This window comes from Mirounga leonina, unplaced genomic scaffold, assembly GCF_011800145.1.
Source record: "Mirounga leonina isolate KUSES-001 unplaced genomic scaffold, KU_Mleo_1.0 Mir_98, whole genome shotgun sequence".
Classification (NCBI taxonomy): domain Eukaryota; kingdom Metazoa; phylum Chordata; class Mammalia; order Carnivora; family Phocidae; genus Mirounga; species Mirounga leonina.
Window position 1 is genome coordinate 5,746,193 of NW_023270921.1, and position 25,783 is coordinate 5,771,975.

General features: G+C 42.8%; 1 protein-coding gene across 3 annotated transcripts in view; it reads left to right on the forward strand.

Annotated features, from left to right (window-relative positions):
• The window catches only part of LOC118006673 (HMG domain-containing protein 3-like), a 45,620-nt gene that overhangs the window by 12,944 nt on the left and 6,893 nt on the right, over positions 1-25,783 (forward strand). For 2 of the 3 annotated variants that reach the window (XM_034999407.1, XM_034999409.1), the window contains 10 exons: positions 1,937-2,068; positions 6,437-6,855; positions 8,540-8,715; positions 8,858-8,955; positions 10,857-10,955; positions 12,525-12,674; positions 15,493-15,794; positions 16,304-16,431; positions 21,155-21,286; positions 22,198-22,382. In XM_034999407.1, coding sequence (XP_034855298.1) covers positions 1,937-2,068; positions 6,437-6,855; positions 8,540-8,715; positions 8,858-8,955; positions 10,857-10,955; positions 12,525-12,674; positions 15,493-15,794; positions 16,304-16,431; positions 21,155-21,286; positions 22,198-22,382 — 1,821 coding nt within the window. The remainder of the gene's footprint in view (positions 1-1,936; positions 2,069-6,436; positions 6,856-8,539; positions 8,716-8,857; positions 8,956-10,856; positions 10,956-12,524; positions 12,675-15,492; positions 15,795-16,303; positions 16,432-21,154; positions 21,287-22,197; positions 22,383-25,783) is intronic. The other variant, XM_034999408.1, reaches the window with a different exon arrangement.

The window sequence follows — 25,783 nt, forward strand, 5'->3', positions numbered from 1 at the left end:
TTGGCTTATTAGCTATTAACTGTGTTTTAGCTATTTGGTGGTTTCTTGAGGATTAATAGTGTATGTCTTTAACTTACCACAGTCTATCTTCTAAAACCTATGGATAAACAGTCTATTTTTAGATGAGAAATTTATCATATCTTCAGAAGGAACAGCCATTGCATCCCAATTCATGGAGAAATTACAGGTTTCTCCTGAGCCTTTGCTCTCCTGGAAATTACTCTTTTATGACTTAATAAGTGTCAGCCAGACTCTTCCAGAAAGCCTTTATAAATAATACTGAAGAATGAAACATCAGCCTTGAACACTAGCATTTTTTTCCTAAAATTATTTCTATAAGCTGCTATTTAGGAGTCTTTCCAAGTTCATGGTAATTTATTTATAGAACTGACCTGACTTAAATTTTTATTCTGCTTTCTGGTGGTGTTCAGAATGAATATTCCATGTGGAGCCACAGTCTGAGCAAAGATGAGAGATGTTTTATAGCCCAGTAATAATAGTTTCTCACAAACCTGTAGAATCTTTTACAAGTTACTAAGCAACGTATTTCCTTATTTCTTACCTCATTTGCTCTTTAGGATATAGGAAGGGCAGGTGATTTTACAGAGGAGGAAACCCAGGGCCTAAGAGCTAAAATGACTTTACCTCCAGGTCATCCACTGTGTTAGTGGTAGAGTATGGAACTCAAAGCCGGGTCAGTCTCTTTCCCGGGTGCCACACCACTCACCCTCATCCCTGACTTGCTACCACTATTACAATCACCTTTTCCCTAGGCGTTCTGGTAGTGGTAACCTAGTGGCAGCTTGAGCTTTTTGCTTTTCGGCCAGTCTCAGGAAGGTGGGATTAATATCTGAGTAAACACCCATAAGTGACAGAACAAATCTGACAGGGAAATGTTTTCTTTTCAGCATTAATCAAGAAATGGGGCATGGCTAATTTCTATTTGCAGTTGAAATGTAATAACCCCTTGTAATCATTCTGTTCAAAGGGAAGTCATTGGAGATGGTGAGAGCCAGTAGCTGAATATATTCATATGCAAATAAATTCTGTTGAGTGTAAAAGAACTTGATTTCTATTGGAATTCCCTCCTTTTTTTTTTTTAAGTGGCCATTGTCTATTTTTATATCTCTGAACCCTTAGTCCTTGGTTCTCTGATTTTTTTTTTTACTATGTTTTTGATGTAGTATTCATGATTCATTGGTTGCGTATAACACCCAGTGTTCCATTCAATATGTGCCCTCTTTAATACCCATCACCAGGCTAACCCATCCCCCCACGCCCCTCCCCTCTAGAACCTGCAGTTTGTTTCTCAGAGTCCATAGTCTCTCGTGGTCCGTCTCTCCCTCCGATTTCCCCCCTTCATTTTTCCCTTCCTACTATCTTTTTTTTTTTTTTAATTTTTAACAAGAATGAAGATGAAGCAAATTCTTTGAAGTATTTAGGACTGTGGGTGCAGCTAAGTGCATGGAAGCAATCTTGGACCAAGAATCAAAGACTTCAGGGTTCTAGGTCTAGGTGTGCCCTTGATTCACTATACAATTTGAGGCAAAGCATTTAACCACTTTGAACCTCAGTAGTTAATAATACCTACTTCATAGGATTGCTGAGAGTGTTAAATGAGATATTGGTAGAACATTTTAGCACTATGTGGTATTTGGCTTAATTAGTAGTAATTATTGCTACCTTTATTCTTCTGATACTTATCTGTGTAACCTTGGGCAGCTGTTTTTCCTCATTTGAACCCAGTTTCTCCATTTCTAAATAGTGAATTAATTGTATCTTAGGACCTTTCCAATTCTGACCTTTTTAGATACCATGAATTGACTATTCTTCTACAAGCTGACATCTTCCTGGCATTGTTGTGGTTATAATGGTCATCAGGCTCCGAGAGGGGTTACACTGTGGTGTTGATTCTGACCTGCTCTTTTCCTTACAGACCACTACGTATACCCGCCGGGGCCATGGGACCTGCACCAGCCCAGGTTGCTCCTTTACATACGTCACCAGGCACAAACCACCTAAGTGCCCTACCTGTGGTAACTTCCTTGGAGGGAAGTGGGTCCCAAAGGTAAGTCCAGTGGTCATTGCTGCTTTGGAGGCCCCACAAAGTAGGCTTCCTGGTCCCCTTTAGAGCAGAGGACTTAAAAAATAAATACTCGTTTTTATTTTCTGACTATTCAAGTAAGTTTCATTGTGACTATTTAAAAAAGAGAATAAAATGTTATCCATAATCTTATGCCATCCAAAGAAAAACCATTGTTAATATTTTGGGGTCTTTTCTTTCAGTCTTTTTTCTGTGAATATCCAAGTTCTGTAGCTTGCCTTTTTTTTTTTTTTTTAACTTACCATGCCATTAAATACTCTTCAAGACTATTATCTTTAATTCCTTTATAACTTCCCATGAATGACTACACCATGTTGATTTATTCATTTCCTGTTACAGTTAAATTTTTAACTAATTTTCCACCCTCCACACTGACTGCTTAGTTACTCAGATGCATAACTCACATCTGCTCTCTTCTTAGCTCAAAGTCCTTTCAGTATCCTATAGTTCCCATTTAATGTAGAGGTCCTTAACCTGATATTTAGGTCTTTCATAATTAACTTTCCAAGTGTATACCTGTGTCTGTTTCTCTCTAAGTAAATGATGCTTGATAAATAAATGAGCACCAGAGCTATGCCCCTGTGAAGTTCAGTTCACCATGTTTTTTTGTTACTTGTTTTATGCTTTGCACTGATTATATAAATCATACATACTTGCCACATTTTTTATATGAGACTATAAAGTAGGGTCAAAAGAACTAGAGTAGTCAAGGATGGGTTATAGAGGAGATGGTCTTGAAGGATTAGTAGAATTTGGGTAGGTAGAAAAGGAAAGAGAGTGCTTTGTTTTTGCGAAAATCCTTAGGCTAGGTTTGTGTTTGTTAGGTGTCTAACTCAGCATGGTCCAGATTTATCCATGTAGAGAAAATTTATGTAGTGGCATACTTGTTAAGTTTCTTGGGGGCAGTTTCCATAGAACATCTCTGAAAAACACTGGGATGGTGACTTTTGCCTTCTGGCTGAGTGTTGGGGGTTCAGGGCATCACTAGTTCCAGAAGACAGAATAGGTTAATAATTAAGAATACACTTCCGGGGGGGCGCCTGGGTGGCTCAGTCGTTAAGCGTCTGCTTTCGGCTCAGGTCATGATCCCGGGGTCCTGGGATTGAGCCCCACATCGGGCGCCCTGCTCAGCGGGAAGCCTGCTTCTCCCTCTCCCACTCCCCCTGCTTGTGTTCCCTCTCTCGCTGTGTCTCTTTCTGTCAAAAAAATAAATAAAATCTTAAAAAATAATAATAATAATAACTTCTGCGGGTGCCTGACTGGCTGAGTCGGGAGAGCCTGAGACTCTTGATCTCAGGGTTGTGGGTTGGAGCTCCACATTGAGTGTGGAGATTACATACATACAGATAGACATACACAAACAAATATGAAAGAAAGAAAGGAAAGGAAAAAGAAAAGAAACGTGTGCTTGGTCTCTGCACCAGGTTCCTGGCACTGAGTTCCTAAAACCCTAGAAATTTCCTGAGTGATAGAAGAGAAAGGAGCATCCTTGGGGGTAGGAGGAAGTACACTTCTGGAATCAGCTTTCCTCAGTTTAAACTTGCCTCCCAGGGATTTTAGCTGTGAAACCTTGGCCAAATCACTTTATGTCTATTCTTTATTTGGTTTATCTTTCATTTGTAAATGGAAATTAACAATAGTGCCTACCTCTTTAGGGTTGGTGGAGGGATCAAATGAGATTATCCCTGTAAAGTGGATGGCACATTCCTAGTATAGATTAAATCCTCAGTCAGGGGTCACTGCTGTTGCTGTTGGCAGCAGTGGAATTGTCTCTCTTATTGCTCTTCACGCTTTTACTTCAAGGGGCAGGAAGGACCCAGTGCTAGTGTGTTTCAGGAAATTTTGTTGAGTTTCTTGTGCTCACCATCTCTGTTGGGCTGCTGTGCAGCCATTCGGTTTCCTCCCACTCTAATTATTCTCCCCAAAATGTACTTCCTCAGCTGCAGTAGAGAGATTGAATAGGACAGTCAGGATCCTCCTTGGCTCTTCTTCACAGATGCACGCTGCTGTCAGGTCTGTCAAATGACCTTATTTCTTGTGCTTTTGCATGGAAGAGTTCTAACGGATCCTGTGGCCTTGTCTCCTTCAGGTTCTGTTTTTACTTTGGCTTTCTTTTCTTCTTCATTTATGTCCATTTTCCCCTTTGATTGAAATAACTTCTGAGCCATGGTTCTTTTTCTAAGATCAAACTTATAATGTGAAATCAATTTTTTTCTTAGCTACTTGTCCCCCATCTTGACTTGCTAAGTCAGATTTTTTTCTCCAAAGGTTTTTATAAGAACTGCCATGTAAAGAGTCGGTGCTGTGATTTCTAAATCTCATAGGATCAGAATAAGTCCGTGTAAGAAGAAAAAGGATAACATTTTAGCATCATTGCACTTGGAATTTTAGATATAAAAGTGACACTGGTTTTTAGATAGTCCAGGTCTCTTGCTGAAGAAAAATACATTCAAGAGAAGTAACTTGTTAAGTTCACATGGCTAATTATGTCTAAATCACACTTCTTAGGCATTGCTGTGCTGTTTAGCTGCAGAATCTTAAGATTTCTGGAGTTCTGGCTTTTGAAGCAAGCATAAATGGTTCCTAAAAGCTCCAGATGTGTTCGTGCCCGTCAGGACATGACTCACCTTTCTTGTATTGTTCCAGAGTTCATCCTGGCTAAAATCAGCCCAAGAAAGTTTGGCACTGTTCCCAGTGAATTGGATGGAACAAAAGATGGGGTCTAAAGCTCTGTAGCCCAAAGCCTCACTCCTTTGGCTCTCTGATAGTGGTAATTGAGGTCTCTGGAAGCGGGCAACTGGTAGTGTTTACCTTCCATCTTAAAAAGAAAGTGACATCTAAAAGGGTAGGCTGAGTTAAGGAAATGTGAGCTCACTAGCTAGCTTTTTGCTCTGATTCCTTAAATTATTCAGTCTCCCTGCAAAGGATTTTTATCTAAAATAGCCCACTTAGTGGGCAGTGCTTTGCTCAGAGATTTCATTGCAGGGATTTAGTTTAACTTGTCTCCTGTTTTCTGCTGACTTTTCCCTCTCCCGCAGTCAGTGGGCTCTGTGCAGTTGGAATTTTTCTCTGTATTTACTTGTCTTTGTGGATTATTATTGTGTGTTAGAATCTGGGAATGCTTTACTGGAGATTTTTTTTAAGGTCATCCATATTGGTTCTTAATCAGAGGCAATGTGCTGCCCAGGTGGCTTTGGAAAAGTGAGGGGTTTTGGTAGTCAGTGACTGGGTGAGAATACTGAAATTTAATAACATTAGCCACAGATGGTAATCTTCTGCAATGTGCAGGGGAATCCTGCACCATGAATTGGGCTACCCAAAAGGCTATTGGACTGCTGTTGATGAACACTGAAAGCCTGACTCTTCTTATTTCATGGTGGCAAAATGAGGGTTCTAATGAAGTTTGTCTTAGGTGACGTAAGTAATTAGATGTGAAGCACAGCCTAGATAGAACCCAGCTTTTATCCTTGTTTATAGTGCCTTTCGCTATTCCCATGGCATCCTTAAAAACTTTCCTGAGACCTGTTCTGGAGACGACACTGTTTTAAAAAAAAAAAAAATTGTTTATGCGTATCTATATAAATATACCTATATTTAGATGTTTATGTGTACAGGTGTGTGCATAAATAATAGTATATTTCCACAGCAATGCTGATGGGATAAAAGCTACCGCACCAAGGAATTTTTTAAAGTAAGCCGATCTGAAATAGCAGCTGGTATTTTTAGTGAGTTTAAGTATTTTCTAGTAAGTAATTAATATGTTTGAGTTAATTTGACCAAGGGAGAAGTTTGTGGCATGGGTGTAGGTCAGCCTTAAGATTCACCTGAAAGAATCTGGGACAGAAGAGTTTTCCCCAATAGAATTGGAAGCTTTCAGTCTCTCCGTGTGAGATTTGACCACATTGGGATTAACTGAATCTCATAAAGGGACCACCAAAACAATCTAGAACTTTTAGGCCCAGTATGGCAATATGTCAGCTTCTACCTAGACGTAGAGAAGCAGGCTTTGAAGAAAGGTCAGGTCCAAAATGCCAGCGTTTGTTTGCTGAAACTTAAAGAAGCTATCAATGAGAAATTTGTTAGGAGGAGAACAGCTTTATCCTAAGTGGGGTGTTGAATACTGTGGTGAAAAGGACCCGAAGTCAGAAGACTTAAATTCAGGCCAGTTTTGTACTTGGGCCCTTAAGTTAGCCTATTACTCTCTCTGGGTCTCTGTCTCCTAATCTGTTACCCATACATTTTTGTTGTGAGGATCGAATGAGAGAATACTTGTGATGTGGTGTCCGCTGTAAAATGCTGTATGCATACAGGCATTCTTTTTTTTTTTTCTAGGAAAAGCCAGCCAAAGTCAAAGTGGAATTGGCTCCTGGTAGCTCCTCCAGAGGCTCGGTGGTTAAAAGAAATCAGCAGCCTGTCAACACTGAGCAAAACTCCCCTAAGGAAAACGCCTCCAAACTGACTCTGGAGAACTCGGAAGCTGTAAGCCAGCTCCTAAGTGTAGCTCCTCCAAGAGAAGTGGGTGAGGAGAATGAGTGGGAGGAAGTGATCATCTCAGATGCCCATGTTTTGGTCAAGGAAGCTCCTGGGAATCGTGGTACAGCAGCCACGAAGACGCCGATGGTCAAGAGTGGTGTGCAGCCTGAGGTCTCTCTGGGGACAACTGAGAATGACAGTCCTGGACCAGACATACCACCACCAGCTGAGAGGACCAGCACCTCCAGTCCTCTCCCTGCTCCTAAGAAGCCTACAGGGTAAATTAATGTGCTCATATATTATAGGATTGTATTTAGAATAGCAGGTTGGGAAATGCTCCTTGTTTTATCCTGTGTTCTTAGAGCATTCCTAAGAGGGAGGAGTTAACCTAGTTAACGGTTCCTATTTTAGAGATACAGAAACCAAGGCCTAGAGCCACGGAATGATTTGTCTTTCCTCTTACACTCAGCTATCCCTGCTTTGCTGTTAAATTCCTGTACATATTTTCTTGTCATTTTCTCTGAAGCAGTTATTAGGGTCCTGCTGGTACAGGCTGAGGGTGGTGTTACAAACTAGTATCCAATCGTGGATACTAGATTTGGAAAAAAAAAAAACCACCTTATTAAGACATCTTATAGCATGATCCCTGTCCTGGTGGTCAGAGAATTCAGTTTTGGTTGTGATCTGTCTCTGACTTTGGGCATTGTCCCTTCATGCCCGTTTGATCTTGGGCATTGTCCCTTCATGCCCATTCTCTCCTGAAAAATCTTGAGTTGGGTATTGAAAAATATCTAAAATTTAATGGCTGACCTTAACAGCCTGAACAAGATTGTGTGTAAAGCATGCATAGCCCAGTGCCTTGCAGATAGGAGGAGGCCCATAAATATGGGCTATTTTTCCTCCCCTTCTCTCCTTAAAGGCCTGACCAGATTTTTCATGTGGCCCCTTCCCAGAGGCGATTGTGGTCTTATGACTAATGGCCCTTATGGCCCTTATTTGTTTATATCGGTGGTTCTCGACAGGGAACACTTCTGCCCCCAGGGGACATTGAGGCAATGTTTAGAGGCATTTGCGGTTGTGACAGCTGTGGGGGAGGAGGTGCTGCAGGTATCTGGTGGGCAGAGGCCAGATGTGCTGCTGAACATCCTGCGGCGCACAGGACAGGCCCCGACAAAGAATTAGCCTGCGCAAAATGTCAGTAGTGCCAAGGCTTAGAAATTCTGGTGTATATTATTTGACTTAAAGCATTTTATTGTTGAATAGGAAATATATTCACACGGTTCACACTCAAGAGATAAAAACTGAAACAAATCTCTCTTCTAGCCCGTCCTTCACTCCCCATTTCCATTTTCCAGACACAGCATTCCCACCTTCCTGTGTTTCTAGACATAGTTTTACACACATACTACATATGTGTGTATGTATAGATGTGTATGTGTATATATATTTTTTCTTGCTGCCTTTTTTTTACACAAATGGTAGCATAACTTACATCCTTCTACATCTTGCCTGTTTTTATTTAACAGTATACTTCAGGATGGTTCTGTATCCTTAGAAAATGAAGCCATGCAGTTTAGACCTTTTGTTTTGGGCAAGTGAGTCACTTGGCAAATGTGTACTGAGGCCCTTTATGATGTAGCCTGTGCTCAGCACCGGGGCTACAGAAAAAAAGTGTGGATTTTGTTCTGCAGGGTCTCTTAGTCGCCCTCACAAGGGAGACTGATAAACTTTAAATAATAATTGGAGGCAGATCAGATAGTATAACTACAATAGCTGTTGGTATTCTGCATTGTGGGTACTATTTTGTGCTTTTTTATCTTCATAATGACCCCATGAAATATCTGTCTAAAGCCTGACAGTTTACTACACTATCCCTTTACTAAAATGCTATTCGGAGATTGTACTTCGGTTTTCTTCCCCTTGGTCTGGAATTTTTAGATTTGCCTTCTTGTTTTTTTTCAGAGTTGACCTGCTCACCCCTGGGGCCAGAGTCCCGGAGCTTAAAGGCAAAGCTCGGGTCAGACCCTCATTACTGGCTGCAGCAAGACCCATGAGAGCAATTCTCCCAGCCCCATCTAATGTGGGCCGAGGCAGCGGCATGGGACTGCCCAGGGCCAGGCAGGCCTTTCCCCTGAGTGGTAAGGGGCTGGGACAAACCTGGGAGTGGAGAGCTGTCCAATGGGAAGGGGACAGGAGTGGGAGTTGTTGAGAATGGACTTGAGAGACTTAGGGAGACTCTGAATGCACTTAAGTCACCAGTTTGGCTCCTGATTGTCTCAGATAAAACCCCTTCTGTGAGGACTTGTGGCCTGAAGCCAAGCACGCTGAAGCAGCTGGGCCAGCCGATCCAACAGCCATCTAACACCAGTGAGGTGAAGGTAAGACCCGTTCTCCAGAGGTGGGGCTTTCTGGGAGGCCTGCTGCTCTGAGAACAGGACTTCTATTTAGTGTCTCAAAGCCATAGGCAAAAAGCCTGTTCTTACACTGTTAGACTTCTGGAATGAAGTTGAGCATGAATGAGTTATTTATTTTCAGTTAAATTTCTTTTCTTGTTATAAAATGAATGCGTGTTTTTAAACTTTTTTTAGAAATAATTTTGAGGGGCACCTGGGTGGCTCATTCGGTTAAGCGTCTGCCTTCGGCTCAGGTCATGATCCTGGGGTCTTGGGATCGAGCCCTGCGTCAGGCTCCCTGCTCAGTGGAGAGCCTGTTTTTCCCTCTGTCTGCTTCCTCCACTTGTTCTCTCCCTCACTCTCTTAAATAAATAAAATCTTAAAAAAAAAAAAAATTTTGAAACTTAGGGAACAAATTGCATTGCAAGAGTAAAGATAGTACAAAGAGCAACCATGTATTTTTTATCCATAGTCACTTATTGTTATCGCCCATTTTGCTTTGTCATTTGTCCTCCTCTGTGCTTCTAAATACAGGTAGTTTAAGGGGAAGTTACATGTCCTTTGGCTTCTTAATACCTCAGTGTGTATTTCCTAAGAAGGGTACTCTGTTACTGACACGTTGATACAATACGTCAGTCTGTCATTTGCATTCCCATTTCATCAGTTTTACCCAGTTATGGCCTTTATAGCATTTTTCCACTGCAGTACAGGATTCAGTCTAGGATTAGATAATTGCATTGAGTTGTCTTATTTCTTTAGCCTCTTTTAAAAAAAATGAATGCATGGTGGTTATAGAAAATTCAGGTAAGGCAGAAAGAAAGTCCCTTGTAATCCTGTCACCCAGAACTAACTACTATTGGCAGTCTGCGCCCATTCAGCCTTTAAGTCCTTTCCTGTATTTGTGTGTGTTTTTTAATAGGATTTTTTAAAACCAAAAAACATGGCTCTTACTCCACATTCTGGTTTGTAGCCAGTATATAATCCATTCAACTTAATGACAGAGTTATTAGAGGCTTTCCAGGTGCCAGAAATTCAGTGTATTCAAGCACACTTGCTCTTAGGTTTTTTGTTTTTTTAGTTCTTTTTCCATATGTGACTAGAATAGTTATGATCAAAATTCCCTAAATCAGCATTTTATTTACTAGACCTCTTTTTTTGGGTCATGACCCTCAATAACACATTTTTACATCATAGCCCAGTAAACTTATCCATACCTGTATACATAAAAAGTATAAGGAAGCTATCTATGCCTTTATATATATGTAGTCACTTTGCTATTTTCCATTTTGCAAAATGCTCGTTTCAACTCATTAATTTCACAACCCCTCAGTGGGTTGCGACCTGTAGTTCGGAAACCCTGTTAGACCAAATTGAAATAGGAAAATCAGGCTGAGGGCAGCTGCTTAACCAACTGAGCCACCCAGGCGCCCCAAACACTGGAAAATTTCATAGATGGTGGTAAAAGGGAAAACAGTCATGATCTTCCTCTCACCCTGTGACATTTTAGTGAACAGTCTCTCAGACTTCATTCTGTGCCAGCATTATTCAACCACATATTTGCATGTATAACCATCATGAGCTTTTCTCACTTTGTATTAGTTGTCCATCTGATTCACAGTGTTTCTAACATGCAGTGTTAGAAGCTGCACAGAAGAGTGTGGCAGCCCTGGACTTGGAAGTGATACTCAACCTTTGGTGGGCTGGTGATGCTGGCTAGCATCCTAGAAGGCTCACATGGAGCATAGCTCTACACATTCCCTTGGGAAACTATCTCCTCAAGCTGTTTCAGGACACAGGACCTCAACAGTTTGAGGTTTTAGATAAACCTCAATTAGATAAACTATCTAAACTCTTAGATAAACTAAATCACTTGTTCTGATCCACAGCTCTCAAACAGTCCGGCCAGTAGGACATCTCAGGTGAAAGTTGTAGAGGTCAAGCCAGATATGTTTCCTCCATACAAGTACAGCTGCACCGTAACGCTGGTAAGTGGAGCCAGGTGATGGGCTGACATGGAAGTGGTTTTGGTTTTCTGGCGGAGGGTGAGTAGAAGTCTGAGGGAGGTGGGGAGTAGTAGTTGGGAGTGATAGTAGGGTCAGGGATAGATCATTGGTCCTGAAGAGGCCATCACTGATACCACCAGTGATAGCTGCTGGGTGAATCAGCTGGGTTTTTCCCAGACGAGATCTATAGAGTGTAGGCCAGCTGAGACCTGGATATTGCTTGGAGAGTAATTGGAGATGAGAATCTCGTCCAGCTTTAGCATTCAACAGTCTTTGGACCTTCTATCCTCAGAAGTGTTTTCCACAGATAAGCTTGAGAAAATTGTATTTATCCTCCTTAACACAGTCACATTCAGTACTGGTATCTGAAAGCATTTGAGAAGTGCTTTGGTAAAACAACTTTGTTTCGCTTGGCATTTCCTACCAAGGTTTTCCCTTCCTACCCACCTTTTATTTTTAACACTACATATATTATCCCAGTAAACAAATGTGTGACTCTGGGGTCATCCTTTAGCAGGGTAAGCCACATGGAACAGTAGAATAAACACTCGAAGGACTTAGTCCAAAAGTGGTTCTGGCTCTGCTGCCAACATGCCACATGACCTTGGGCAAGGCTCTTTGCTTCTCTGGTCCTTAGTTTTCACATCTATAAAGTGCTGCATCATTTTGGATATCATGTTGGGGCTTTTCTTGCTCTTAATATTCTCTAATTTTGTTGATCTTTAAGGTACCAGTTAGCCAGGTACCTTTTGGCAGGTTCTCTGGCAGAGCTGAGTAACACACAGATTTTGAGAGAGCAGCTGGATTTTTGAAAATTTTTACCAGATAAAGGCAGACAGGTGCAGAACCATTCATTCATTCAAAAAATATTTCCTGAGCACCTGCCCTGGCCAGGCCCTTTGCTGGGGATTCCGTAGTAACAAGACAGCACAGTATGGTGGATTAGTGCATAGTCTGGCCTGATCCTTAAGGAGAATATCTCCTTTATCCTGGATACCTGCTCAGTTTTCTTTCCCCAGAGACCTAATTACTATTACCTTCTCCATGCCGTCTGTACCTTTACTTCCCTGTCCCTTTGGCTACAGGAGGCACTAGGGTTACCATCTGGGGGAACTTTCAGGACCTTTCTCTTTGGCTGATTAGATAGCAGCTTGTCGTAGGAGCCTAGATGTCGTAGGAGCCTAGGGTAGTGCAGAGGTCATGGTTGTCTTCATGCAGGGCATGGACTCTTTAGTTCACCACAGTATCCAGCACTCTGTTAGAAAAGGCCTGCTGGTGGCCTGGACCCTGAAGGCATTTGAATTTCTGACCCTTAAAAGTCCACTCGTTTCACAGATGGGGAGGAGGGACTTTCCAAAATTACACAGGCTGTAGTAAGTTGAAAGGGCATAACCGCAGAAAAAGGATCTTGTTTCAAGGCTTTTTGGAAGTTAGTCTACATGTACTTTTGCAGTTGTCACTCTCACCTTTGACTGATAGCTGGTCATCCTGGTTTTTTACTCTGCCCAGGTATAACTTTTGTGGAATTAAATATTGGTCTTACTTTTTTAGGATTTGGGCCTGGCTACTTCAAGAGGCAGGGGAAAGTGCAAGAATCCCTCTTGTAACTACGTCTACACCAACAGGCATAAACCACGGATTTGTCCCAGTTGTGGTTTTAACCTTGCCAAAGACCGAACTGAGAAAACCACCAAGGCTCTCGTGAGTTCCTTCCCTAAACACATCCGTCACCTTGTGTGAGCTCTGTTGGTGCACCTGTTTTAGTAGAAATAGAAAATGATTTCTTAGTACATGATAGTGGTTTGAACACCAGAACTGTAACCAGTTGTTAAGTTCTTAACCTAGCCTCCTTCTCTCTGGGCTCCCTTGTCTTCATTGTTAAGTTGAGAAGGTTGGCTAGGTACCTTAATCTCTGAAAACCTTCTAGCCCAGTGGACCAAGAGTTCATTCCCCAAGGTGAATGGGAACACAGGCTTTAAAGAGAATTCTGAAGAAGAGAGGGATGGAAGGGGGGTTACATTCTTTTAGATCTGAGACCTGGTGGAGGACCTGTAAATAGTGTCGTGGTATGTAGAGAATGCCAACCCTCAGACTTTGTAGATTAGATCACTGCTTCTCAGTTTCCTTGCAGAGCTTTTGGCTCAACACAAAGCTTTACTTCTAGCAGTCTTGGCAAATCTCTCTGAAGTTGGACCAAGCTATTTGGATAGTAAAACACATTCCACTTGGCTCTTTAGGACTTGTTTTTTATTTATTAGAACCAGGAAAAATGGGTATCTTTAGAGGTCCTGTGAATTTCTTTAAGCGAGCAGAAAGGTACAGCACCTGAGGCAGCAGATGGAATGACTAGGATGAGGGTAAGAAGACAGATCTCCCTGATCTGCCTTGGGGGAAAAGAGGATGGCATCCAGAATAGGTCAGGATCCGAGGTGGAGCCTGGCCACTCCAGGTCTAAGCTGGACTTTGCAAGGTGGGCAGGATTTGGATGGAAGGGGAAGGCATTCCATACTCCAGGATAAGCAATGGCAAAAGCAAAGAGCTTTTGAGGGTGTTCCAGTCACCTAAAAGAGAAGGGTATGTAGGGAGGAATACAGAAAATAAGGCACAAAAGGCACATTGGGGCTGTACTGTGGAAGATCTTTAATGCTAAACCGGGCAATTTGTTTTTTAGGCCGTAGGGTCACATTGAGGCCCATGATTTGACAACATTCTGTCTTGACTCCCGGTGACACCACAATCTCTTTTAGGGCAGGTGTATCTATTTTGCCATACCATCTGACCCTGGAGTGTGCATAATCAATGTGTTGATCAGTGATTATAGAATGGAATTGAGTTCCGTATAGGTAGAGGCTCTGAACATTCCTTTCTCCTATTTGATTGTAGCTGTTGGTGTGGTTTGCAGTATGGAAATGGATGTTGGTCCCTAGATTTAGGATAATGAAGTGACCTAATTTTCCAGGTCAGACAGGAATGGTCTGGGGATTTCTAGCCAATTGATTTCAAATCCTAGTCTTTGAAATTTAAATTTATATTCTTCTGTCTTTGGCTGATAGCTGCCTACCCACGGGACACTTATCTTCTGACATTCTGTCACCTTTAACTTCCTAAATTTTAGAGAAATAAAATGTAATTACTGTTTTTCATAAACTGAAACACTGGTCAGAGACCCTGGGGACCTTTGTGTGTGGTGCTCTTTGGGGCCCCCTGGTGGCCATATGTTTCCTGTGCCGCTTGTCCTTGGCTATAATTAAGACTGTCACTTCTCTGGGCAGGAATGGTCTTCGTTCCTTTCCATCTTTCATCTGTGGCTCAGAGCAAAAGGATATAGTATTCCTGTCAACTCTTCTTCCAGTCCATGGTTCAACATAGTCATGACTGGGAACACACTATCTACGAGGGCAAATCCTAGTGTCAGTCAGCTCTCTGCAGCCATTCATTCATTCTTTCAGCAAGCATACATTGAACGCCTACCATAGGTCAGGTCTTTGGAGATACAAAGATAAATAGGACATGGTCCCTTCCCTTGAGGCGCTCACAGTCTAGTGGGGGAGAAAGATAGGTAGCCAAACTTACAGATAATGAGACCTAGAGTTGTTGCAGGTGTGCAGAGTTACTAGAAAGTTCCTTTTTGTTATTTAGCAGTTAACTTCTGCAAAGCAACATGTAATATGTCCAGCAAATATGAATTAGCATTTTTGTGTGCCCTTATGCTGGTATTGGGAATCTGTAAATAAGCAGGGACCTTATCCTCACCAGAGATGGGGGAATAGTCTGACCAACTGTGAGTCAGTGAATTCTGCAGTAAAAGAATGGACTCTGGGAGCATGAGGGAGGGAGGGATTCCTGCTGCATTTGTACAGGGATTGTAAAGGATCTGTTTTTAATGAGCGTTTCAGAACCGTGTTCCTGAAAGCCTCTGACTGGTGTCTAATATAGTTCCCTTGTACCCAGAAGATAAAAGTGTTAAAGAGAAATACTTGAAGCAGTACAGATCGTTGTTTACATATCAAAACTACCATTGATAGAGCTTTCATTGCATCCCCAGAACTGTGCTAAGTGCTTTACTTGCAATATTTTATTGACTCTGTACAACAACTCTAGGGGATCACTAGTATTTCATTCTTTATTTCATAGGTGAGGAAACTGAGGCTCAGAAAGATAACTAAATCGCTTTGGTTCACACATGTATAGTTGTTACATGGCATGTCCAAAATTGAGACCTGGGTGTGTTATTCTCCAAATCCCATCCCTGGTGAATGGAAGCTGACTCTTGAAACTATTACCAAGCAGTGTGTGTCATCCTCTCGTTTCACTGAGAGAGAACCTGGCACCAGAGAGAGAAAGCACCTGCGTTGAGTCACACAACGAGTTACTAACTGAGCTGGTTGAAAGCCTAGGTTTCCCCCCACTGTACCATGGCTGGGCCCATCCCTCTGTCACTTGCAGCCTCTCCGTGTTTTAGCCCGAGGCTGGTGGTACCCTAGGTGCTGGCTGATCCTTCAGTCCGCTCTCTTCCCAGGAGGTCAACTCACCTCTCCCAGATGTGCTGAGTGCCACAGAGCCGCTGAGCCTGGCCCAGAGAGAGATCCAGCGCCAGTCCACGCTGCAGCTGCTGCGCAAAGTCCTGCAGATTCCTGAGAACGAGTCAGAGCTGGCCGAGGTCTTCGCCCTGATTCACGAACTCAACAGCTCTCGACTCATTCTGTCCAACGTGAGTGAAGAGACAGTCACCATCGAGCAGACCTCTTGGTCGAATTATTATGAGTCTCCGTCCACGCAGTGCCTACTCTGTAGCAGCCCATTATTCAAAGGGGGACAAAAGTAAGCACCCCTTTGAGATTTACCCCGTCCCCAGCTGCCCTGTCCTCCTCGGCCCATATTGCCCCTTTCAGACAGCTATAAAGCTATAGCCTTTGAAGGTGTTCTTCTCTGCTTCTCGTAGGTTTCCTTTGCTTTTGAACTGCTAAAGTAAAATAATAATAATTCGTAATCGTCTATTATTTTTAATGAAAAATGCCTGAAAGTTATTGTCACCAAGTTAGGATTTTATTTACATCTGGACTGCCCAGCATAATGCTTGGATTTGGGAGTTCAGGGGGATTGGTTAAATTGGGTAATAAATTAAGAGTTACGTTAACTTCAGGGGTGATTCCACAGACCTCATTCCAACAGAGTGGGAACACGCACCTAGAAAACCCTGGAACGGAGCCCCAGCACCTTCATTTGCCTACTGCATTAGTCTTGAGAATTTTGCCATTGATCACTGAGCCCTGGGACTGCATTAAGTTGATTTCCCTTCTGTTTTTCTGTTGGTGATGTTTTGGTACTAGCTCCCTGGCTGGGCCCCAGGAGTGCTGGCTGCTGACAGCCAGCCGGCTGCAGGTGGTGACTGCCCAAGTGAAGATGTGCCTGAACCCTCATTGTCTGGCCCTGCACAGCTTCGTGGACATCCATACAGGTGCGTGTCAGCCTTTCTTCCCTCGGAGGGCCCCAAAGCAGGCTTGGGCACAGCCTCTGGGGGTTAGACCTTGCTCCTTTGAGCACTGGGCCTTCTCTCAGATGGGGCTTCTGAGAAAGTGGCAGTTTTTCCTTCTGGATATCTTAGCCCCAGAAGATGATGTTTATCTATCAAGTGTTAGGACTCTCATATCTGGGATCTTTAAACAAAGTTCATTGCTAAATAACAAATCCTCATTGTGGAAGAAATGGAACATGCTGACAAGTATAAAGAAGAAACTGAAACCGGTAGTAATCGTGCTGCCATGAGATAAACACTTAGCATTCTGCTCTTTAATCTTTCAAATGTGTTTTCATCCATACAGAATATAAGGCTGTAGGAAGTTTATGGGTTTATAGTTTTTCTTTCGACAGAAGTGGGATTATGCTGGGTGTTATTTTCAAATATTCTTTTTAAGTTTAGCAGTGTATCATGGGCATCTTCCTGTGCCAGCAAGTGGAGAAATACATGACCTTTTTTTTTTTTTTTAGTTTTTATTTATTTGACAGAGAGCAACAGTAGGAACACAAGCAGGGGGAGTGGGAGAGGGAGAAGCAGGCTTCCTGACGAGCAGGGAGCCCGATGTGGGACTCAATCCCGGGACTCCGGGATCATGACCTGGGCCGAAGGCAGACGCTTAACGACTGAGCCACCCAGGCGCCCTTTTATTTTTTTGTTTTTAATACATGACCATTTTTAAGGGTTGCATGGGACTCCATTTTAGAATCCTCCTTGTAATTAACTCATGGTGTGCAGGCCTTAATTATTTCCTTTGGGCACGTGCTCCACACGGAATTGCTGCATGTTCACCCATCCCCCCTAAACATTCATCAACGCCAAACACTATGGAGCATTCACCATGTGCCAACAGTGTCAGAATTTGGATCTTGAATTTCACATGTAGAATTGAGTGCTGAAGATTAAAGAGTATCTGTTACTCTCTTTGTCTTCAGAACCTTATGGTGCCTTGTTTTGAATTCATGCTCTTAATGTCTTGTATTGCCCAATTGAATTTGTCCTATTTTATGGTCTTGCCAGTAGTTAATGAGAATGCCATTTCCCTAGGCCAGTAGTACTTAGGATTAATATATTTTTTTAAATTTTACTTTTAAGTTTACATACAGCAAAATTTACTTTGTTGTTTGACAGTTACGTGAGTTCTGACAAATGCACTGAGATGTTTAACTGCCACCGCAATCAATAGAACAGTTCCATTGCCCAAAACCTTTCTCCGTACTGTGCCCTTGTAATCAAACCCACCCCACGCCCCTAGCCTCTAGCAACCGTTTGATAATGTTCTTCATTCCTATAGCTCCATCTTTCCGGAATGTCACTCATGTCACAGTATGTAGCATTTTTACAAAATCATTTTTAAAAATGAGGGTTTTTTTTTAAAATTTAAGTATAGTTGATACCAGTGTTTGTAGCATTTTTTTTTTTTTTTTTAAGATTTTATTTATTTATTTGATAGAGACAGCAAGAGAGGGAAAACACAAGTAGGGGGATTGGGAAAGCGAGAAGCAGGCTTCCCGCTGAGCAGGGAGCCTGATGCGGGGCTTGATCCCAGGACCCTGGGATCATGACCTGAGCCGAAGGCAGACGCCTAACTGAGCCACCCAGGCGCCCCTGTTTGTAGCATTTTAAGTGAGTCTGGCTTCTTCCATTACACGTCATGCCTTTGAAAGTCATCCATATTGGGAGCACCTGGGTGGCTCAGTCCATTGAGCGTCTGACTCTTGGTTTTGGCTCAGGTCATGATCTCAGGATCCTGGGATCAAGCCCCATGTCAGGTTCCGGGTTCAGCATGTAGTCTGCTTGGCATTCTGCCCCTCTCTCTGTGCCTCCTCCCACTCACGTGCACTCACTCACTCTCTAAAAAAAAAAAAGAAAGAAAAAGTCAAGTCATCCATATTGTTGCATGTATCAATAGTTCCTTCTTCATGTTGAGTAGTTTCCCATTGTGTGGAGTACCACAATTTGCTTATCTGTTCACTTGTTGAAGGACATACATGTTGTTAGGTTTTGACACTTAAGAATAGACCTGCTATAAACATTCACATACAGGCTTTTGTGTGAACACAAATTTTCATTTCTCTCGGGTGAATACTGAAGAGTCAAATTGCTGGGCTGTATGCTAAGTGTAGGTTGGTTGGTTGGTTGGTTGGTTGATTTATTTATTTATTTATTTAAAGGAATTGCCAGACTGTTAGGTAAATGTTTGTACCATTTGCAGTACCTCCAACAGTGAGTGAGAGTTCTGTTTTGCTCCATTTGTGAGCACTTGGTACTGTTTATTTTTTTCGTTCTTGTTTTTCTTTCTGATGCTCCATTCTGATGGTTTTATGAAGTGGTACCTCATTGTGGTTCTGATTTGTATTTCCTCGGTGACTCATGATATTGGGCATCATTTCATGGGTTTATTTGCCACCCATGTGTCGTCTTTGGTGAAATATCTATTCCATCTTTGGCCTGTTGAATTGGATTGTTTTCTTACTGTTGAATTTTGAGATTTTTTTTTTTTGAGAATTCTTTATATATTCTGGATCCATAAGTCCTTTGTCAGGTGATTTACAGATGTTTTCTTACGGTCTCTGGCTTGACTCTTCATTCTCTAAGTGGAATCTTCCACAGAGCAGAAATTCTTAGGACAAAGACCACTTCATCAGTTGTTTCTTCTAGGGATTATGCTTTTGATGGTCTAAGGTGTCTCTGTCTAGGTGAAGATCATAAATATTTTTTCTATTTTTTTCTAGTTTTATGATTTTATGGCTTATATTTAGGTCTCTGATTCATTTTGAATTCATTATTATATAAAGTGGGAGGGCCAGGGGCGCCTGGGTGGCTCAGTCGTTAAGCGTCTGCCTTCGGCTCAGGTCATGGTCCCAGGGTCCTGGGATCGAGCCCCGCATCGGGCTCCCTGCTCCGCGGGAAGCCTGCTTCTCCCTCTCCCACTCCCCCTGCTTGTATTTCCTCTCTCGCTGTGTCTCTCTCTGTCAAATAAATAAATAAAATCTTAAAAAATAAATAAATAAATAAAGTGGGAGGACCAGATTGAGTTCTTTCTTTTCTTCTTTTGCATATGGACATCCAGTTGTACCACCATTTGTTGAAAGGTAGTCTCTTCTCCATTGAATTGCTTTGGCTCCTTTGTTGAAAAATAGCTGATCATATACGTGTGGGTATACTTCTGTGGTCTACGCTGTCCCATTGGTTTATGTTGTCTGTTCTTTTGCCAATACCACACTGGTCTTGATTACTACAGCCCGGATAGTAGGTCTTTAAGTCAGCTAGTGTCTCACTCCTCCAACCTTGTTTTTCCTGAATTGTTTTGGCTCTTTTAGTTCCTTTCCATTTCCATATAAATTTTAAAATCAGCTTCTCAGTATCTGCAGAATCCTGTTAGAATTTTAATTGGGATTACGTTGACTCTATATAGATCAATTTGTGAAAGCTTGACATGCTTAGAAATACTGAGTCTTCTAATCCCTAAACCTGTCCATCTTTCCATTTTATTAGGGTTTCCTTTATTTCTTTCATCAGTGTTTTGTAGTTTTCAGCATATAGATCCTGCACATATTTTGTTAGATTCATACCTAAGTTATTTCGTTTTGTTCCATGGTAAATAACGTGGTTCAATTTCTAACTGTTCAGTGTTAGCGTAGAAACATGATTGGGTAGACAAAACCCATTTTTATCCAGTGACCGTGCTAAACTCACTTACCAGCTTAAGGAACTTTTTGTAGATCAATATTACAATTTTTTTAAAGTTTGCCAATTTGGTAGGTGAAAACTAGTGTATTATTTCTTAATTTGCATTTCTTTGATTACCAGGAGGATTTTATGGTTTTTGTTTTTTAATATCTTCTGTGAGTTTTGTGAACATTTCCATTCTTCATTGGAATATTGACTGAGTTCTTCCCTAGTTTATTCATTGTCTTTTACTTTGTGATTTTTTTTTTTTCTGGATACAAAGGTATTTTTCTGTTTTTTTTTGTGTGGGGGGGGTTGTTTGTCTTTTGTTTTTATTTTAATTTTTATGTAATCATACTTAATCATCTCCTTTATTGGTTTCAGCATTTGGTATCATGCTCAGAAAGGCCTTCCCCACTCCTCTATACTCTCCTTTCATGGGAGCACATATTCTAGAGCTCGATTTTATGCAAATTTGTGCATTATACTTTGTGCAAATATAAAATTGCCCTCTTTTTTTCGTCTTAAATTGACTGCATCTAAATCCCTCCAAGTCTTTTATCTCAGGATTTGGTTAGGGGTGGCTGATTTTGTTGCTTTTGTTACATCTCCTACACATCCCTGGACTAGAGGGTGTTCCTGGCCTTTACCCACGGTGCAGTTGTTGAGAAGTAGAGGAAGAGTGGGCCCTGGTGGTCATGAGCACTGAGCTGGGCGGTACGGAGGCTTTTGGGTTTTTTGTTTGTTTGTTTTAATTAAAAATTCCTGTACGGATTTCATTGCTTGCTTTTTTCATTTAACAGTGTATTATGGACAGCTCCACGCCAGAGCATTTAGGTCTATGTTACTTTTTTTAATGAGGTATAATTTTCTATTTTAGGAATGTACCATAATTAACTATTCCCCTGTTGCTGGATACTTAGTTTGTTTCTAATTTTTTCCATTGTGGATGTTTTACAGTGAGTTTCTCTGTTGCCTCTTTTTAACTTTGCAGGTCTCTTTAATGTGGGGAACAAGCTACTAGTGAGCCTGGACTTGCTTTTTGCAATCCGGAACCAGATCAAGCTGGGAGAGGACCCCAGAGTGTCCATCAGCGCTGTTCTGAAGTCGGTGCAGGAGCAGACAGGTACAGGTTGGCTTCTTCCCTTTCCCATAGTCTAGTCCTGAGTTCCCTGGGAATTTTCAGCGATGGGCTTTGGTTGAAAAAATCATCTTAGAGAAGAATCTGATAGTTTGAAAAAGAGACATTCTTGACTTCCCTGATGCACTCCTCTTTTTTAATTTTACAAATACCAAAAGCGTGAGTCTTTCCATCCATCCAGGGACCTTCAGCACAAGGTTAAGCTGACTCTTTAGAAGTTGATCCTTTGATGATAGGTAGAGGTGGCCTCGCTGCATGTTAATTGGACTCATTCTGAATACACAGCTTCTGGAGGTCTGCTACCAGCCCCAAGGCTCATATTGAGACTTGAAGATGGGGATCACCCTCCTTAATATTAGAAATTCTTTTTCTCCTTGCTTTCCTTCTTTCTTTTGATGCTTTTCCCTTCCTATCCCTATAGACTTCAGTTCCCTTGCACCTTGCCTGCTGTGAGGTCAGATGGAATAGGGCAAAGGTTCTAAGGTCAGAGAGGCCTGTGTTTGAGTCTTGGCTCTGCCAGTTAGTGGCAGCGTGATTTTTGAGCCAGTTATCCTCTGTGTCTCAGTTTCTCCAGTTGTAAAATGGGGATGAGACTAGCTTCGGTTTCTTAAAGACGTGAGAGTTAAATGAAATAATGTATTTGAAGCTGTCAGCACATGGTCTGGTGCCTAGTAGGTGCTAGCGCAAGGCAGTTTTAATAACTCCGGAATTGCCCTTTGGGGTTGCCACCCGAGCCCCCGAAGGCCAGGGTGCTTGACCCTAGGGGTGGTAAGTGCTCTTGGGTGTCCTTAGGGCAGCAGTCTTGCCGAGTCGCTTTTCTTGCTGGCCACTGGCTCATCCCCAGGGGCCGCGGGGTCTTTTTTGTGACCTTCTCAGAGCTCTTGCTCTCCTTGCAGAGAAGACTCTGACCTCTGAGGAGCTGAGCCAGCTGCAGGAGCTGCTGTGCAACGGCTATTGGGCTTTCGAGTGCCTCACTGTCCGAGACTACAATGACATGATCTGTGGCATCTGTGGTGTGGCTCCCAAAGTGGAAATGGCCCAGAGGAATGAAGAAAATGTGTTGGCACTGAAGAGTGTGGAAGTAAGTGCCTCCTGGCCACCTTTAGAACCGTCCTCACACTTCTGGCAGCCACCTTCCTGCGTGCTGTCCCAGGAGCAGAATGGCTCCTGTCCTGCCTGGGAGAGCCGAGTGGCTTTTTCATCTAAGGAAGGCTGGTTGGAAATACAGGCATTTGTTATTTTTCAATGAATTTATTAAACATGAAGCAGGTGCACTTTTTAGACACTTGGGACAGGGCGGTAAAAAACCTATAAAGTTTCTATGTTCATGGGGCTTGAATTCTGGTTTGGGAAGACAGGAAGCAAACATCATTATTATTATTTTTTTAAAGATTTTATTTATTTATTTATTTATTTGACAGAAAGACACAGCGAGAGAGGGAACACAAGCAGGGGGAGAGGGAGAAGCAGACTCCCTGCTGAGCAGGGAGTCCGATGTGGGGCTCGATCCCAGGACCCTGGGATCATGACCTGAGCTGAAGGTAGATGCTTAACGACTGAGCCACCCAGGCGCCCCGGAAACAAACATTAATAATTGCATATGTTATATTAATGTTTATCGTATAGGCAGTATGTAGTAATTAAAAGTAGCATAGTAATAGTAAAGCAGGAAAGGAGAGAACAGCGTGGTGGAGAGGGGGATTCCTGTTTTCTAGAGGGTAGTCAGGGGGAGGCCTCTCTGACATGGAGGCATTTGAGAAGAGATCTGAAGTGCACGTAGCTTTCAGGGGAGGAGTATTCTAGGCAGCGAGAGCAGCAAAACGGTCTCAGGTGGGCTTACTGTGCTTGGTTAAGGAACAGTAAGGAGGCCAGTGTGGCTGGAGCACGTGAGCAGTGGCAAGAGTGGTAGGACGTGTGAGGTGCAAGTGGCTGTGGGGGGCCACTGGGAGGACTTAACACCAAGTGAGATGGAGAGCCGTGGGCAGGTTTTGAGGAAGAGTGACCTGATCTGTGACTTGGTTCTTAACTAAAAAGTGTTCTCATAAAGATAATACCAAATTCAGATGGCTTCATACATTAATTCTAACAGATAGCCAAGAAATAAATTATTCCGATCATAAAAGAATGGCGAAAGCAGATATGTTTCCCTACCTCATTGAATAAGGCCAGATAACCTTGAAAATAAAGCCAGACATTTAATATAAGAGAACAAATTGGGGCTGGTTGTACTCATAAATATAGATGCCACTGTGCTGAATAAGATAATGGCCAGTCATATCTAACAGTGAAGGAAGTAACCCACCATGACAAGCTTATCCCAGGAAAGCAAGATTGTTTCAGCATTAGAAAATATACTAATGTAATTTGCTTCTGTACAGTTTAAAGGGAAAAAACCCATGTGATTATTTCAATAGATGTAAAAAGGGCTTTCATTATCATTCAACACCCTTTTATAATAAAACTCTTAGTAAACTGAGAAAATAGGAATCTTTCTTGACCTGGTACACACTGTTTTTAAAAAATCACATAGATTGCTGCACTCTCTCCCATGATCATGCTGAGAGGTCTCGTCTGCATGCATAGGCATGGAGTGCCCCGTGAGTATGTCATAGTAGCGGGGGGGGGGGGGGGGCCTGGGGTCGGTGAGCTTTCCACCCCTCAACTCCAGCACAGTGACTGAGAGAGGACTGAAACATCAAGTGTCTCTTTAGGCACTGGACCTGCAGCTCACCTGTTCACCACCGGGGGTGGTGCAGGCCCTCTAGAGAAAAGCTTGGATTTTCTCTGCAAAAAGATGCATTTTGGCATGGCCAGCTGAGCCTCTTAGGGATTTAATGCATAATCCTCCTTTTCTTCCCAATTAAAAAAAAATATATATGTACATTTTGATCACATAGCCCATTTGAAGGATGGTGGTGCGTAACAAGATCTATGAAAGTAAGCATAATGCTTTCTGGAGTCTTCTAGGTGTTCTTTGTAGGTAAAATGACCAATAAAAAATTTTGGTTTTGTGTGTTATCTCACCAAGAGGCTATTACTACCCTCATTCAGATCTGCTTATCTAATAGTAATCTAATGGCAGTGGTTTTTTATTTTTTAAGATTTTATTTATTTGACAGATAGCACAAGCAGACAGAGTGGCAGGCAGAGGGAGGCAAAGGGAGAGGGAGAAGCAAACTCCCCACTGAGCAGAGAGCCCGACGCGGAGCTCCATCCCAGGACTCTGGGATCGTGACCTGAGTTGAAGGCAGACGCTTAACCAACTGAGCCACCCAGGCGTCCCTAATGGCAGTATTACTAGTGACCCAGCTAGAGTTCATTGAGCATGTTACTACATATGCCAAGTTCTTACGATGGGCTCGGTGCTTGACTGACGTCTCACCCCATCCCTGTGAGATTTTTGTAGATGAAGGGACTGAAGCCCAGGGGTTTTGTTCACGCTTACCCAGCCAGGAGGGGTAGAGCTGGGGCTTGACCTTGGTCTCTCTGACTCCAGAATCTGAGCTCATAAGCACTGCCATGCTCGCTAGCAACTCCTGGGACTCTGAGCCCAAGTTTTTTTTTTTTTTTTTTTTTTTAAAAAGACGTCTAGCTGCAGAGACCATTTGGTTTCCAGAAGTAAACAGATGCCCACCCTCCTGCAAAAGCTCATGTCTCCTAGTGCTACCTGGCATCTGCCTTGTCCGATCAAGGCTCTTTCTCACAGAATGGAGTAGAATTCCCTTCACTCTCGGTATGCATGTCTCTTCTCTTCTACGGTACTGGGTATATCTTTCTAGAGACCAGGGCCTACTTTATTTTCTCCCTTTTGTGTGTGCAGCGTGGTGTGCATGGGCGGAGAAGCAGGTAGAGGGTATTCTGAAGTCAGTGAGAGGAAACAAGAAGTTACTTTTAACAAAACTCACATTGGCAGTTGTCCAGGAGGAGACTGTCTGGTGGCCTCTCCCCTCAGGGACTGTATAGAGGGGGACCCTCTAGCCTGATGACCGTCAGCACATCAGTCGGTGTGCCCAGCGGCACACGCGGCTGGCATTCCTTGTCCCCGTGTTTTGTGGGGAGGGCGGGCTCAGGAGCTGGGAAGCGTGGCGGGAGGGTTGTGCTGTGTACTCACAGTGCGTACTAGCGTCACACGTGGTGGGGAGCACGGCTTGGCCTTTGGGACTAGACTTTAGTTCGAGTTCTTACTCTGCCCCTTCCTGTGGTAGTCTCGCCCCAGCCCCCCAGACTTGTGCAGTAGTTACGCAGTGTCCGACATGTAACAGGTATTCCGCGGTAGCTCCCCTTTCCTGGCAGGTCAGGGAAAGGACTTGACCAGAGGCAGATGCAGAAGGGACTGAGCGCTCTTCATGTATTGGGGCGAGCTGAGGTATGGGGGAGAGGAATGTGGCCAAAAGGCCGTCGGGTACTAAGATGTCAGAATTGGGGGCGGGCACCCTGGTGGTGCATGGCTGTCTGATACCTGCCCCACTTTGTTGTCCCGAG